The sequence below is a fragment of the Ceratotherium simum genome, chromosome 12 (genome assembly GCF_057802395.1).
Source record: "Ceratotherium simum simum isolate JZ-2026a chromosome 12, ASM5780239v1, whole genome shotgun sequence".
In the NCBI taxonomy this organism is placed as follows: domain Eukaryota; kingdom Metazoa; phylum Chordata; class Mammalia; order Perissodactyla; family Rhinocerotidae; genus Ceratotherium; species Ceratotherium simum.
Window position 1 is genome coordinate 33,245,824 of NC_141911.1, and position 15,392 is coordinate 33,261,215.

At 39.5% G+C, this 15,392-nt stretch overlaps 2 protein-coding genes across 11 annotated transcripts in view; one reads left to right on the top strand and one right to left on the bottom strand.

Annotated features, from left to right (window-relative positions):
* Positions 1 to 4,597, bottom strand: part of ARFIP1 (ARF interacting protein 1) — a 127,781-nt gene extending 123,184 nt beyond the window's left edge. For 2 of the 8 annotated variants that reach the window (XM_087437528.1, XM_087437534.1), the window contains exon 1: positions 4,343 to 4,534. The gene's annotated coding sequence lies outside the window, so the exon portion shown is untranslated. Of the gene's footprint in view, positions 1 to 1,865; positions 2,613 to 4,342 lie in introns of those variants that run through there. The other 6 variants (XM_087437527.1, XM_087437531.1, XM_087437526.1 and 3 more) reach the window with 6 other exon arrangements.
* A 65-nt stretch (positions 4,598 to 4,662) lies between these two features.
* On the top strand, positions 4,663 to 15,392 carry TIGD4 (tigger transposable element derived 4). Of its 3 annotated transcripts, none has more exons than XM_087437525.1 (3): positions 4,663 to 4,803; positions 7,495 to 7,583; positions 12,149 to 15,392. In XM_087437525.1, exon 3 carries the CDS (start codon positions 12,696 to 12,698, stop codon positions 14,232 to 14,234), a length of 1,539 nt encoding a protein of 512 aa, XP_087293651.1. In that variant the 5' UTR covers positions 4,663 to 4,803; positions 7,495 to 7,583; positions 12,149 to 12,695; the 3' UTR covers positions 14,235 to 15,392. The 3 variants fall into 3 exon arrangements, with proteins under 3 accessions (XP_087293651.1, XP_087293649.1, XP_087293650.1); XM_087437523.1 differs by lacking the exon at positions 4,663 to 4,803 and adding an exon at positions 4,827 to 5,095; XM_087437524.1 differs by lacking the exon at positions 4,663 to 4,803 and adding an exon at positions 4,827 to 4,994.

Below are 15,392 nucleotides of genomic sequence, written 5' to 3' on the forward strand. Positions count from 1 at the left end.
GTCACTATAGTGAAAAGACAAGAGTACAAGCTTTGGAGTCAAGCAATTTTGGTTATGAGCGTTGTGGTTCTCCTTTTACTACTTGGATGACCTTGGACTAATTACTTCTGCTGGTTTCTATATCTACTTCTTCATTTGTTAACAGAAAATAAGAACACACAGACATCTACACAGCATAATGCCTAGCCAGATGCACTCAAGAAACGACAACTATTACGGACTTCTATGTGCCTGGTGCTGCCCTCGATGCTGAAGGTAGCACACTGAAACAAAACAGATAGGATCCCAGCCATCCTGGAGGTTACATGCCATTGGCTTAACTTCCAGGGACTCTTTCCACCTGGGATTTGAATTCCTGATCCATCCATTATTAGCTGTGTGACCTTATACAAAGCACCTCATCTAAAATCTCAATTCCTTCATTTCTAACATGGTACTGTTATCTGCTCTACTACTTGACATGGCTGGAGTAAAAATAAAATGAGAATATATGTGAAAGTGCTTTGTAAATTATTATATGCTAAATAAAGAGAAGGAATTAAAGAGTAACATATTTCTCTTCTCTAGGGCAAAGCTTTCCAATCAGTGTGCCAAGAAGGGATTACAGATGTGCTGAAATATTGACACCCTCTCCCTGCCCCCCTTAGCCTTTAGGGAGCCATGGAGAGCCCAGCTATAGTCTGCCATACAAATATAACCATTTTCCATGTGTGCCATGATGCAGAAAAGTTTGGAAATCTTGTTCTAAAACACTATCTCATGCTAGTAGTAACTGGAGTTGGCCAGCTGACTCCCTCCTCTGTACAATTTAGGCCTCACAACAACTCTGCTGCTTTTATGATGCTGCTCCAAAGAGAGTGTATCACAGTTCCCCAAAGGATCAGAAAGGAACAAGCCTGAACATCAAGGAGGTGCTAGTCCAATGCTATCACAGATATACAAAAATGAAACAAAATAAAAACTCTTAGGTGAGAATATGGCAAAGATATTGCCATATTTTCACAAAAAATTTGGGCAATTGCCAGCAATACCTGCCTACACCCATCCTAAGACAAAGGTGTAGAAGTAATGGAGGAGAGGGGAATAAGAGATGGAAGGAAGAAGAAAGAGAAAAGGAATAAAGGAAAGAGAAAAAGAAAATATACACTTTTGTCTTGTAGAGAACAGCTGAGAATCTGCAAGAGCTATTCAGTGGCTTCCATGACTACCTAAAGCTAGTAGAAACAAAAGATAAGATTATTTTCAGATTCTTTTGCTTTATAGACTTTTTCATACATCCTAGAACTAATGCTGGTGCATATCTGACTTTTAGACTGTCACAGTCCCTAAGTCATCATCTTCTATATTATGTCCATCATGTGGACCTACTCTTTCCAGTCTGTACATATATTGTTAGTTTTCCATCCATAGCCATATTATCTTAAATTTCCTGTTGAATTTACTCCTTCCTCCATCCTGAATTTATTCCTTACTCCATCCCAAATTTATCATTCTGGAATGTATTTATACTTCCCGACTCTTAAAATGCCAAGTTTATTACTTAAAACCTTTATTTTCACATCTTCCACTCCTCACATGTCATAATACACACACATGCCCCCCACATACACATAGATTTATATCCATCCCATGAGAAAACCCTATCAAATAACACTCAAAAAAACAGGCCTCCTCCAAATTCATTTCTTTTTGTCATACTTTTCGGTATGACATACAACTAGATATTCATCCACTGATGATTAAAGGAAGAGATCTTCTTTTCTTAATGTCTGATAGAAAATCAGGTCAGATACCCTCAACTCATGCCAAAAAAGATGTAAAGGAAACACGGGAGAAGCAGTCTAGAGTAGTACTTAAGAGCTCACCGTCTGCAGTCAGACAACCTAGGTTCAATCCTGGCTCCACCAGTGTTAATTCTGAGCAGATTACTGTAGCTTCAGTTAATCATTTAGCTTCAGTTTCTTCATCTATAAAAATGGGGATTTTAGTCACCTTATAAGGCTGCTGTGAGGATCAGATAAGATAATTATGTAAAGTACCTAGCATAATGTCCGGCACACAGTAAGCAAACAGAAGTTAATTGCTGTTATGGTGTTAGATATAATCTTCCGACTTTGTCATTACCTTAGAAGGAAATTAATTAAGCACAGTCTACTCTTTATAAAGTTATGTTTTCTACTCCCCCAAGTGAGGATACTAGACAGATGGAAAATTATTTTATTTTCTGAGCAGAAGAAACTGGTTACTCTATATGGACTATGATGAGCTGTATAGGTCTCTTCAAGTTCTAACATTCTCTGAAACAAGTGTCAAACATTTAGAACTTCAATGCTCGATCAACAAACACTTCATAACCAAATCAGTAAGTTCAAACATGCACTCTAAACTTACATTAGGTTTGGAAGGATACTAACTTATTCACAAGAGAAAATAATCATTAAAACACCTAATATAGAACGGAGGAAAAGGGGCTGGCAAGGTAAGCAGCAACATACCAAAACCTTATGGACCACACCACTGAAACATCTTATTTGCCCTTCCTAGCAAAGCCAAGGCCCAAAGTAGATGCCTTGAGTGAAAAACAAGAAAATGCAAGCAAAGTACAACCAGAATTTAAATTTTTTATTCTGAACTTCTATCTAGAAGGTTGGTGATATTTAATACGTATTAAATAATGATCTCCACAGCACTGGCCACAAACAGCTATCCCTAAAAAGAAACCTCAAAACCACAAATCAGGAACTAAATAAGCAGGCAGTCTTACTTCCTTCTGTAGGTCTAGGAAGGAATTTAGTAACACTGAAAAGTTCTGAAGTAGTTGGAGATTTCAGTATAAAGTTAGAATCTCTGCATTCTACTCGCTCAAAACAAGCTATTTACAGTTTGAAAAAAATAATACCTCCACAAAAAAAGTCTGCATTAACTTCAACAAGACACTATCTAAGGAGTGGTTTTTAATCTATCTGGAGGTCATATATCTCCTTTGAGAATTTGATTTTAAAAAATGGACATTCTCCCCAGAAAAAAAACACTCTCAAATAAATCTCTGCACATAATTTCAGGGGTAGGGAGAAGGAAGACCCCTGAAAGTCAATGACCCCTAGACCATGGACCTCAAGGTATCACCCACGATCATGGGAAATTAATTTACCAATTTGAAAAAGAATGAAATTAACTGAGGCAGAGATTTTAATCCGGAAAATAAAATAAGATTAGAAATATTTTCTATTTTCTCAGATAACGAGTGTTAGACGTAGTGGTGGGAGAGGGTGTCGGTCACGTTGAGCAAGGAAAATAAACAAATGGAAGCAAAGCGGAATTAAAACAGCATTAACGTATAGTCTGTGGTAGTCACTCTGAGATAGCAGCAATGAAATGGCCAATTCCTGCAGCCTTAACACAGGACTGACTTAACCAATTCTGATGCATATTTCCATGCCAATTAAGTTAACGAAGCGGCAAACGTGAACACACCCTTGCAGGCGAAAGCACAAGTTTATGAAAAGTCCTGCAAACCTTCCATTTTTCCTTATCAAATAAGAACCGAATTAGAGAAATAATATACTTTAATCTAGGAGAAAATGAAGGGAGGCGCACAAAAATCCTAAAAGAGTGGCTAAAGAATCTGAGGGAAGTGTAAACTACAAAGTTTCTGAGATCAAAGGACTCAAGAAGGAGATAAGAACAAAACAAAGGAAGTAATTATAAAGTAAAAGGAAGAAGCGTCTAGAAACGATTCTTTTTCAAACAAAACTCTTTCCTTTTCCTAGACGCGTAAACAGCAGTAACTTGGCAAGACGAAGAGAAGACGACAGCACAACTTCCTTCCCAAACTCCAGCATTCCTTAGCCGGCCTCACAAGCACAGTCAGGCTTGGGACATTTCATAGGCAAGGCTCCTCCCTGCCCCACTGCCCGAGGAACCTCTCGGGGGGACTATCGCTCTCTCCCTTCCTCTCCCTGCGGGAGAGAGGAAGTGGGTGATGCAGGGAGACGAGAGAAATAAAGGCTGGACACCAACCAGAGGGCGGCCCCCTCCGAGACTTAGTCGAGAAAGACCTGGATCCTGCAACCCCTTTTCCCACCCAATGCATGCAAAGCCAAAAGGTGGCGCCCTGGAAGGGCCAGTCCTCCCTCTTCACCCGGCCGTTTCCGGGATACACTCGGGGGGACAGGAGGAACGAAGGGGCAGAAACCAAAAGCCGAACACTTGGGCAGACATGGCACAGACTAAAGACAGAACTGCCCTGGGAAAGTCCGGAACGGCGCAGCCCAGAGGCAACGTGTCCGCCCCCGCCAACACCTCAGCCCAGCCTTTCCCCGCCGGCCAGCTCCGCCCTCACCTGCCTTCGGGGAACCCGGCGGCTCTCACGTCGAGGATTATCCCTGCAGCCGCTCCCTGGAGTCGCCGAAACCCTGGCAAGAAGTGAGCGGAACCACGACCCGGGCCTTCTCCTTCTTCCCCTCCCCCCACGCACCTCGGATCCTCGGGGGCGGGGAGCAACTGCAGCTGTCACCGCCTCACACTGACCAACCGCCGCGGACACGCAGACCGGCGGCCTCTCCACCCAGCCTACAGCACCAGCACCGAAAGCAGCGGAGCCGGAAGTGAGGAGACCGGAAGCAGCGTGTCCTTGGCCCTGGACGGCCTCTCTCTCCCTGAATCTGTCCCTGCCCAGCCACGTCTCGATGGTGCCAGCGCGCCTCCCACCGGGGCCCCCGCCCCTCTCCAGGAGGCGGGCCCCGCCCCTCCCGCTGAGGCCCTAGCAACCACATCCGGGGCTCCGCCGGCGCCGTTGCCCGGGTAATTTTCTGGCTGCGACCGGATTAGAGAGGGGTGTGCGCTCGGGTCCTGTGCACCTGCCTGCGCTGGGCGCTAGAGGAGGGCGCGCGGGCCTGGGCTTGAGTGGTCGGAGGTCTCCAGGAGCCCTCAGCATCCCTTCTTTCTCACTCACACACCCCAGCCTCACGCGTTAGGCGTCCCCCCAGCAGACGGTGAGCCGGTGGCGGGAGGGTAAAGGTGGACGTAGCTCGCCGCCACGCAAATCACAGGAGAGCCACAGCTTCTTTCTCAGCTGCCGGAGAGCACGTAGAAGGTTATTCCAGCCCCACGGGGGGTGGGAGAGTGGCGGGAATGCGGGGTTAAGGGGGCAGACGGGATGCGGGCGCCTCCCCCTCGTTTCCCCAGTGCCTGGAGGGCCCCCCTCCGGCCACGTCACTCACGCCCATCCTCTTCAGGAAGACAAGACCCCCACGCCCGGCATCCCTCAGTTCTTGTCACTTGCTCTGTCTTTGTGATCACTTTCTTTTCTGCTCGCTCGCCCACAGTGGATCCCTGATACTTTTCTTTCCTGCTGCTCTTTCGTTACCCAGATGACCGATTTCTTTGCTTGCCTCGTTACTTCTTAAGTAGATCACTGCCCTGTCTACAGAAACCGCTGAACAATCCCTTCTCTCAGAGCCCTTTGTAGTTTCCTAAATTGAGGCCCCAACCTGTACTTCGGATGCTCTCCCTTATCCCCAGCGCCGAATGGAGGGAATGGATGGCTCCGCAATGGTGCTAGACATACCTGAAGCTTATTTACCTACATTACATACAGCTGATCCATCCGCAGACCTCTCCCTTCAAGGTGCTGGACTGCTTTAACTTTGACAGTCCTGATGCTTGTTTTTACAGCCATTTCATTTGTAGAAAAGTTAAGGATAATGGTGCACTCCGTGGGATTTACCCTCCATTAGACCGTACTTCTCACCTGCCTTTCCTTGTCACACTAGTTGACAGAACATTTTTAATGACTGCTCCAAGGCAGAACTCTGCCTCTACAAATTTCTGGGAAGTTCCAGAGTAGTGAACGGTATCTCCCTGTACAGATATCTTCTTCCCCATATCCGGGAATAGTAAATACCCATGACACCACAAATGTTTCAAAAGTAAACAGCAATATTTGTTGTCTGAGATCTCCGGGACACCTTCTCTGACAAAAACATTACTGAAATCCCAAAAAATGAATCTGTGTATAACAGACCCTTATCTTAAGTGACTCTGTCCTTAACAAAAGAGCAAATATATATGCCAATTCACTCAAACTATAACGTTGGTTCTATAGTTTACTGTGGATTTTCTTGTTCAAAGCCATTCTGTCTTCTCAATTATGAGAAATAGATCCCAATCTAGAATAGTTACTGCTCTTATTGTATAGGAACAGAATGGTGCTTAGTAACTGAGTACAAGTGTTATTCTTAGAGTTTCAGAAGGGTGACTAAGAAGAGGTGCATGGCACTTGCTCAGTGATGCTTGAATAATGTGTACTTAACTATTTGAGCTGGCTGGTGCTTTAAGGATTCCTGCTAGCTGTCTCTTGAGTTTGGGAATGCTTAGCTTCACTAAAGTTAGTCTAACTATTAGACTGTTAGACTCAGAGGTGTGTCTTACATTGTAAAGGTGGACACTTGCTTTAGTTATTTGTCCTTAGCTGGATAGTTTCCTTGGCAGCTGCTAATAGTTTTGATAGAAATTCGGATGGACTTGGAATCAGTTAAAACTAATGCTAACTTCTGCTTGGTGAAGGTGTTATTAATTGTGTTAGGTACTGTTTAGTCCAGTGTAATTCTGGTACTGTGCATGATTAGCCCTCATTAATCTTCCTATGATTTCTGCTTCCCCAAGGGAAATAAGAATGTAGGCATGCTGGAAGAAAACACTGGAGGCTACCTCAGCTGGTGATGGAAAACTGAAATTCTGTGCACTTTCTTTGGGAAAAGGGAAGCCATACCTGTTATTCTTTGGATTTGGGGATTTTTTTTTCTTTCTTTCTTTCTTTTTTTTTTTTTTGCTAAGGAAGATTCACCCCGAGCTAACATCCGTTGCCAGTCTTCCTCTATTTTGTATGTGGTTTGCCACCTCAGCATGGCTGATGAGTGGTGTAGATCCGTGCCCAGGATCCGAACCTGTGAACCCTGGCTGCCAAAGCAAAACTAGCCAGACTTTAATGACTCTGTCACAGGGCCAGCCCCAGGGAAATTTTTTCTACTGACTGAAAGACCTTATTTTAAACCTAACCCTGCTTATGTGGAGACTTTTTTTCCCTCCTTCTTTCCTCCCTCCTTTCTTCCCTCCTTTCTTTCTTTTTTTCTTTCTTTTGCCCTGGAGCTTGGGGAATTCTGCCTGCCCATTCTCTCTAGGAAGAATAAAAGATTACTCCTTTTCTCTCAGTTGGCATTTATATTTGGAGAGGTAAGAAAAAAGGGAATAACTGCCTGCCATATGTGCTTATGACATGGGGATTATTTACTCATTTACCTTTGCACTGCTGTTGACTACTACTCCGCTTTCGAAAAATCCGGTACCATTTATTCATTTGGCTTGTGGAGAACTCTGGCAGCCTATCTTTCATTTATTGACCAGGAAGGAAAGGAGGCAACAGGTTAAAAGATATTGTTATTATTTCTTTCTGAATGAATTAAATGTACATGTGACCTTTTGTCTTTGCTTTAGATGTTGAATACTGTATACTGTTTATCAATATTATTTCCTCAAGAGAAAGAAGAAGGTGCTGCCTCCAGATCTTTTCTAGGGGAATTCTGGTAATGTTGCAAAAATTTCATCGCTCTTTATCAACATCTTGCTTTTTGTGGAGAGATACTTAGTTACTGATTGCACAGTGTAATTCTCTGGAAACAGACCCTTTATTAGAGGATACTGATAATGGAACATTTAAAGAAGCCCATGAATAGTAAAATGAGTAGAACATAAGAGTAGAATTGTTTTAACTACAAAAAGAAAAAACTGGGGCCGGCCCCATGGCGTAGCGGTTAAGTGCGCCTGCTCCGCTGCTGGAGGCCCAGGTTCGGATCCCAGGCGCGCACAAACCACTGCTTGTCAGGCCACGCTGTGGCGGTGTCCCACACAAAGTGGAGGGAGATGGGCACAGATGTTAGCTCAGGGCCAGTCTTCCTCAGCAAAAAGAGGAGGATTGGCATGGATGTTAGCTCAGGGCTGATCTTCCTCACACACACAAAAAATAATAAATAAATAAAAATTAAGAAAATAATAACAAAAAGAAAAAAACTGAACTTATTCATAATTCCATTACCTAAAGTTAACATTCAACATTTTGGTCAATGTCTTTTTTTCTATGCATATATTTCTTTTTTTCATTTATTTAACAAATTGTTATTGAGAACCTACTGTTTACACTGGGCACTAAGCACTGTAGGAATAGCCATGAGCCTCTGCCTTCGTGTAACTTGCAGTATGTGTTGTATTTTTTGGCATATGGTTTTGTATTTTGCTTTTTTCACTTAATATATTATGGAATTTTCCTCCTATCATTAAATATTCTCTTTCAGTGGCTCAGTAGTATTTTAGCATACAGATATTCCTTAATTTATTTACCTAATCCTTTTTGTTACACATTTAGGTTATTTCCAGTTTTGTCTATAATTATGAAACAACACTGTGAGGAATATTCTTGTATGGTAGAATTCTAAGATGACTTACAATCTCCCTCATCTTGTATAATTCCCTCCCCTGTGAATATGATAGAGTATTATTCCCATGATTATAATTACATGCAAAAGGGATTTTGCAGATGTAATTAAAGTTACTAATCGGTTGACATTGAGTTAATTGAAAGGGAGATAATTTGGGTGGGCCTAAACTGATTACATGAGACTTTCAAGAGCAGAGAGCTTTCTCTTGCTGGTGGCAGCAGAGGAAGTGAGAGAGATTTGAAGTATGAGAGAGATTTGACATGAAGAAGGTTCTCTGTTGCTGAAATGAAGAGGGTCATGGGCAAGGACCTGAGGGAGGCCTCCAGGAGCTGAGGGCAGTCTCTGCTGACAGCCAACAAAAAACCCAGGGACTTCAGTCCTACAGCCACCAGGAGTTAAACTCTGCAAATAACCTGAGCGAGCTTGGAAGCAGATTCTTCCCCAGAGCTCCCAGATAAGTGCCGGGCCTGACTGACATTTGATTTCTGCCTTGTGAGACCCTAAGCAGAGGACCTGGTTGAGCCTACCTGGACTTTTGACCTACAGAATTGTGAGATAATAAATAGATGTTGTTTTAAGCCACTAAATGTGTGGTAATTTGTTACTCAGCAGTGGAAAATGATTAAATTTGTAAGCTAGATTATTTTTACATCTATAATTATTCTTTTGGGATAAAAATCCTAGGTAGGGACTTCCTAGATAAAAGTTATGCACATTTTTAAGGTTTTTGTATATATTGCTAATTTGCCCTCCAGGAGATTTGTACCAATTTCTGTGCCTCCTAACAACCTATGTAACTGAATCCTGAGAAACACTAGATACTGCCATTCTGATAGGCAAAAACGAAAAGGTATCTCCTGTTTTGAAAGAAGATTTACATTTCTTGTTACCAGTAGAATTGGCCATTGTTCTCTTTGTTTGGACTTCAATTTTTTGGTGAATTGCCTATTTAGTTAGCTTTACTGTTGACATAGAGAAAATAGTCCCTAACATGTAGTACAACATTTCTCTGCTGTAACATTTTCAAGGGGTAGAATGATTAATGAGCTTAATTGAGAGGGTGAGTACTTCTGAGAAACATTAGCTGCTGCCATTACTCCCTAAAAAAAAATCCCAGACGTTAATTATACTTTGGGAGAATAGAAAATGCCAGTTCGTTGATTAGGCAGAATTGGTGCCTTATTCTTTTCTAGGGAAAAAGTCAAGCTTGTCTGGTTTGGCATTAGAAATGTGATTGTTTCAGGAATAAAGATATATTGTATCTTATCATGGAAAATTATCACTTTGACTACTATTTTAGAAGGAAATATATACTGTTAACTCTCAAAAAGAAAGTATCTTTTTAAATAAACATATCACTATTTTCAATTTGATCAAGATAATCAGTAATCTCTGATTATGTATATTGCTTTATTTGGAATGGGATAAGGGAGGAAATTCAAATTTCTTTATCTGTAATCCTTGTTATTTGAGATGATGGGGTTTATTTCTGACAAATGAAATAAGGCAAAAGGAAAAAAGGAAGGAAGGAAGAAGAAAGGAGAGAACAAAATAAAGGAGGAAAAGAGAAGGGGGAGATCCCCTGTTTCTCTTGGAGAGTAATTTTGCTTGGGTTTTGTCTTTTCTTTAAAAATTGATTCTTGCTACCTCAATTTCTGAAGGTTGGTATATTACTAATAAGAGCAAGATATTTTTAAATTTTTTCTTTGAAATAATTGTAGATTTACAGGAAATTGCAGAAAAATGAACAGGGAGGTCCCATGTATGAACAAGATTTTTTTTTCTAGTTGAGTGGTCAAATATTATTTACTTAGAAAGGTCAGCCTCCCCAGCAGTCGGATATGTTGCTGTTTGTGGTCACGGAATTCATAATGGCCTATTCTTCTATGGAGGCCTGATATTGTTTTTTTTGTTAGGCTTGGATATGCATTGTAAATGCTGACTTGGCTTGCTGTTGGGGGCATAGACTATGTAACTGTTCTCAGAGGGGCCATACCAGTGTGATTCAGGGACGCTATAATATAGTGAAAAGAACGGTAGACTTGACATTAGAAAGCCTGGATTCCGGACTGCACTCAACCATATTATAACTGTATAAGCTTTGAAATCCAGTTTTACCTTCTTCCCGAGCTGTTTGGAATACAGGAAGTAAAGCAGTTTGGAAACTAAAGCCCTGGGCTATCATAATTATTATTAAGACTTTTTTTTTACAATAACAGCAACAACAAAAAACTCCTTTATTTTTAATCCCTATGATAAAAATTACTTCTTTGATTTGCACAGCCAGGGCGGAGGAATTTTGTCAAAAAATTTTATGCAAAAAATGCTTGTGTCACCTTGAAACCTGGGGGAACAGAGAAAAAACTAGAAGGATGGAATGCCCACACTATCTCACACAGTAGTAACACCTGCTCATCAAATTAGGTGATTACCGTGGCCTGCAGTGGTCCCAAAGCCTGTAGATTCTGGTAGGAGAGATGCTACGTGGAAAGGTAGGGGCAGCCCATCTGGGGCCCTGTGACTGTTCTCACAGTACTGTCTGGCTTAGTATACATTTGGCTTTCACTATCTGTTTAAGGTGAGAGTCTTGCTTATACTTGCAAGTAGGATTTTGTAAAATCTCTAAATTTTGTAGACTGACACAGCTGAAGGGACATTAGAGAGAAGATGATGTTGAGATCATCACCAAACATTCATTGAACACTTGTAAGGTGCTGAAGACTGTGCTAAGTGCTTTACACTCTCTTATTGGAGCTCACTGAATGTACAAAACCCCTATGAGGTAGGGCTGTAATGACCCCTAATTTACAAGTAAGGAAGCTGAGGCTTCAAGTGGTCGGGTAAACTACCCAGGATCACGTATTAAATGGCAGAGTCACTTGTCAGTGCAGGTGTGTCTGGCACCAAAGCCCATGTCCTTACACTATGATAAGCCCTTTATTTTACAGATAAGGAGGAGGTTAAGACCCGTAGTCACTCCTTCTCACTCTTAGTCTCAGTCTTTTTCTGCATTATATCCTCTTAATAATTTGTTTATTCCTGTGCATTTTGTCAAGTATTTCTGGCCTCTGCGCATCTGGCTAATGTGTAAAATTAATGCAAAAGTTACTAGGTTTTTAAGCATTTAGATTTTAAAAATTTGTAATGGAATCACTTGATTTGATTTTTAGTGAAGCATTTTCTAGCAGACTCCTATGAAGGAGACACTGTCTCCCATGTGCTGTTAACAGTCGAACCTTGTGACTACTGTCTGGCTATGTTTTTCTTTTAGTGAAGTCAGAGCGGCAGTCTGTGACTTCATGTAAAAAATAGCCACCAAAGATCTATCCAGCATCATTTTTAGTTCTTTAATTTTGGTAAGCCCACATTTTCAAAACAGATCAAATTTGTCTGATTCATTTCAGAAGTATATATTACAAAGCATTCGAAAGCAAGTGAGAATTCAAATGCACAGAGCAGAGCTAGAGAGCTTTTTAAGAGGCCCTTTAGGAGGTAAGCATTTCTCCTGGAAGCTTTGGTTATTGTATTTTCAGAAACATCTTCTCATTCTTTTCATTATTGTTAAAAGCATAAGTAATTAGTATAAATATTCTTTTTGACATTTAATTGACATATCATAGCTAAAATTACTTTTTTTTTCTTTTTACATTTTCAAGAGACAGAAGATATATCATCAAGTCCTAGAAGGATTCTACCATTTTCTTCTCCACCCTGAAGAGATATGGAAATTAATGGGTAACATTTTGTGTGAAAATTACTGAATGCTTTTTCTTCTTATCTCTGAGGCCTTCTGTGGAGAATTAATAGGAGGTTGAATGCACGCATGGATAAAATAGATCATCTTAAAGGATTGAAGTTCCAAAAATACATCAGCAGGACTGGACAGGTTTGACATAATGAGATTTCTATTTTAGCTTGACTTCTGGAACTCTGAAGAAACTATAAACTGAGCTACACAAAGTCCCGGGAGGGAAGTTTCTCTTCTAAAATATTCTAGCTGCATATAACATTTTTCTTATTCAGATCCTTTGGAAAATATATTTACTCATCAATTTCCTGAGGAATAAAACTATTAGACACTTATCAACTTTTAATATATGAAGTGGGACAGAAAGTAGCAATTTTTATCATACTGGAAAAGAAATCTAATTAAAGAAACAGACGCCAGAAGGAAGAGAAATCTCTACATAAGCCCTGGTTGAGATGGCGGAAGCTTCCGGGGATGCCTCAACTCTGCCTGTAACAGTGAAGAAAAAGAAAAGTCTGTCCATTGAAGAAAAGATTGACATTATAAATGCAGTAGAAAGTGGCAAGAAAAAAGCAGAGATTGCAGCTGAATATGGGATAAAGAAAAATTCATTGTCTTCTATTATGAAGAATAAAGACAAGGTTCTAGAAGCCTTTGAATCTCTGAGATTTGACCCAAAGAGAAAAAGACTGAGAACTGCTTTTTATACAGATCTGGAAGAGGCATTAATGAGGTGGTATCGAATTGCTCAGTGTCTAAATGTACCAGTTAATGGTCCAATGTTGCGTCTAAAAGCGAATGATTTTGCCCAGAAACTGGGACATAATGATTTTAAATGCAGTAATGGTTGGCTGGATCGCTTTAAATCCAGGTATGGCTTAGTATTCAGAGCTCAACCTGTAGAAGCCACAGGTGTGTCAGTAGACCCTTCAACTGTCTGGCAGCAAAACGTACTGCCTTATTATTTAAATGATTATCATCCTAAGAACGTTTTTAATATAAAAGAAACTGGGTTGCTTTACCGAATGTTACCTACAAATACATTTGCCTTTAAAGGAGAAAGATGCTCAATTGGAAAGTTATGCAAAGACAGAATAACTCTGGTGGTTGGGGCAAACATGGATGGCTCAGAGAAACTTCCTTTGCTCATCGTTGGAAAAAACAGAAATCCACAGTGTTTCAAAGGTATAAAATCATTGCCTGTGTATTATGAAGCTAACAGGATGGCATGGATGACCTCAGATGTATTTGAACAATGGATGTGGAAGCTTGATGAGAAATTTCAAGCCCAGCAACGAAGAGTGGTGATTTTTGTTGATTCTTTTCCTGCACATCCAGAGGTAAAGAACCTAAAGGCCATTGAGTTGGCGTTCTTTCCATCGTGTTTATCTTCGAAATTTATAGCTATGAAACAAGGTGTTATTCAAAGCCTTAAAATCAGATATCGACATTGTCTTATCAAGAAATTTTTAAGCTCTGTTGAAGGCAGTAAAGAATTTATGTTTTCCTTACTAGATGCAGTTGATACATTGCATCTCTGTTGGAGGGCTGTAACCCCAGAGACTATTGTGAAGAGCTATGAAGAGGCAGGATTCAAATCTCAAAAGGAAGAAAGTGACCAGACAAATGCAGAGACGGACACTGGTCTTGATTTGGTTGCCCATGCCCGGGCGGCAGGAGTGGAATTTCCTGAAGGTTTATCTATAGAAGAATATGCTGCCCTGGATGATGATTTGGAGACATGTGAAGCAGTGCCGGGTGGTGATTCGGTATGGACCAAAGAAAATAAATCAGATGAAACTGGATTTTATACTTCTGATGAAGAGGATGATGGTGGATCTCTAGGAACCGAACTCCCTTTACCATCAAAAAATGAGGCAATAACTGCTTTAGATACTCTTAAAAATTTTCTTAGAAGTCAAGATATAAATGATGGGCTTCATAATTCTTTAGCAGATCTTGAAACTTTTATTAATTCTTTATCATCTAAATAACTATTTATCGTACAACATCTAAAGAATAATAGCTTTTCTTAATGTATTTTACTATATAAGGTATATAAAGGGAAAATACCACTTAAACATAAAAAATGAAAAACTAGTAATCTTTGGTTTAATTGAAGATGTCTTTGGTCTGAATAGCAAATTTCCCTAGGTAGATTAAATATTGAGTAAGTAAATGAAACATATGAATTTCAATTTAGCAAGATTTTGGGGAGTAGAAAATGTATTTCAGAGGCCTTGTGCTTGAAACATGGTATATACGTCAAAAGTAAAAAGAACTCTCCAGCTATTTGATTCATACAGGTTGAACTGGTGATTTCTATTTTCTATTGTTTTTATCTTTTAAATTCAGATCATGTTTTGGAATATTTTAATTTGTCTACCTCATCTAAGAAACAAAATATCTATCTATTGCTTAGATATTTATTTTTATAAAGACATATATATTCTAACTAGACTCTTAAGTATCAAGTATTAATTTTAAATTATTTTTCTCATTACTAGCTAGTCTTCCTAATAAGAAATTATGAAAAACTACTTAGAATAAAATCTGACCCAATTATGTACCAAAATGGTTAAAAATATATGTCTTACTATTTTCAAGTTATTTCTATGTAAGGTCAAATGAAAGACTATGACCTTATCAGATTTTTTTGGTCATCTATAATCAGAAAATGATATGGATTCTTCCTAAATATTTGTATGTATATGTGTGTGTTTAATAGAAAAATGCATTATTGAAACACTTATTAAACTCTTATGATATTTATATTTTAATAAAAGTACTCTTAAAAAGTACTATGAAGATACATATGCAGTTACAAAAAAAGAAAATATCTTATGTGGTTCTCGGATAGTTTTCTAATTTTAATAGCTGAAGCTTTTAATCTATAATATTTAATTAGTTTCTTGATTTAAACTGAGCATCCTTTCAGCATATTTTGATGTTTTTAATCCTTTTTTTTCTTTTCAAATTTAATGGTAACATTTTGGATTAAATTTCTGTTTGAGGAAGTTTTGTCTACACAATATTTTAAAACATTATATGAAATTATTTACTCTCCATAAAATAATCTTTAAACAGTAGAAAAATATAACAGTGTCTCAGACTTTTATGTTGTTAAATTTTAAATACTATGCTTATTTAAC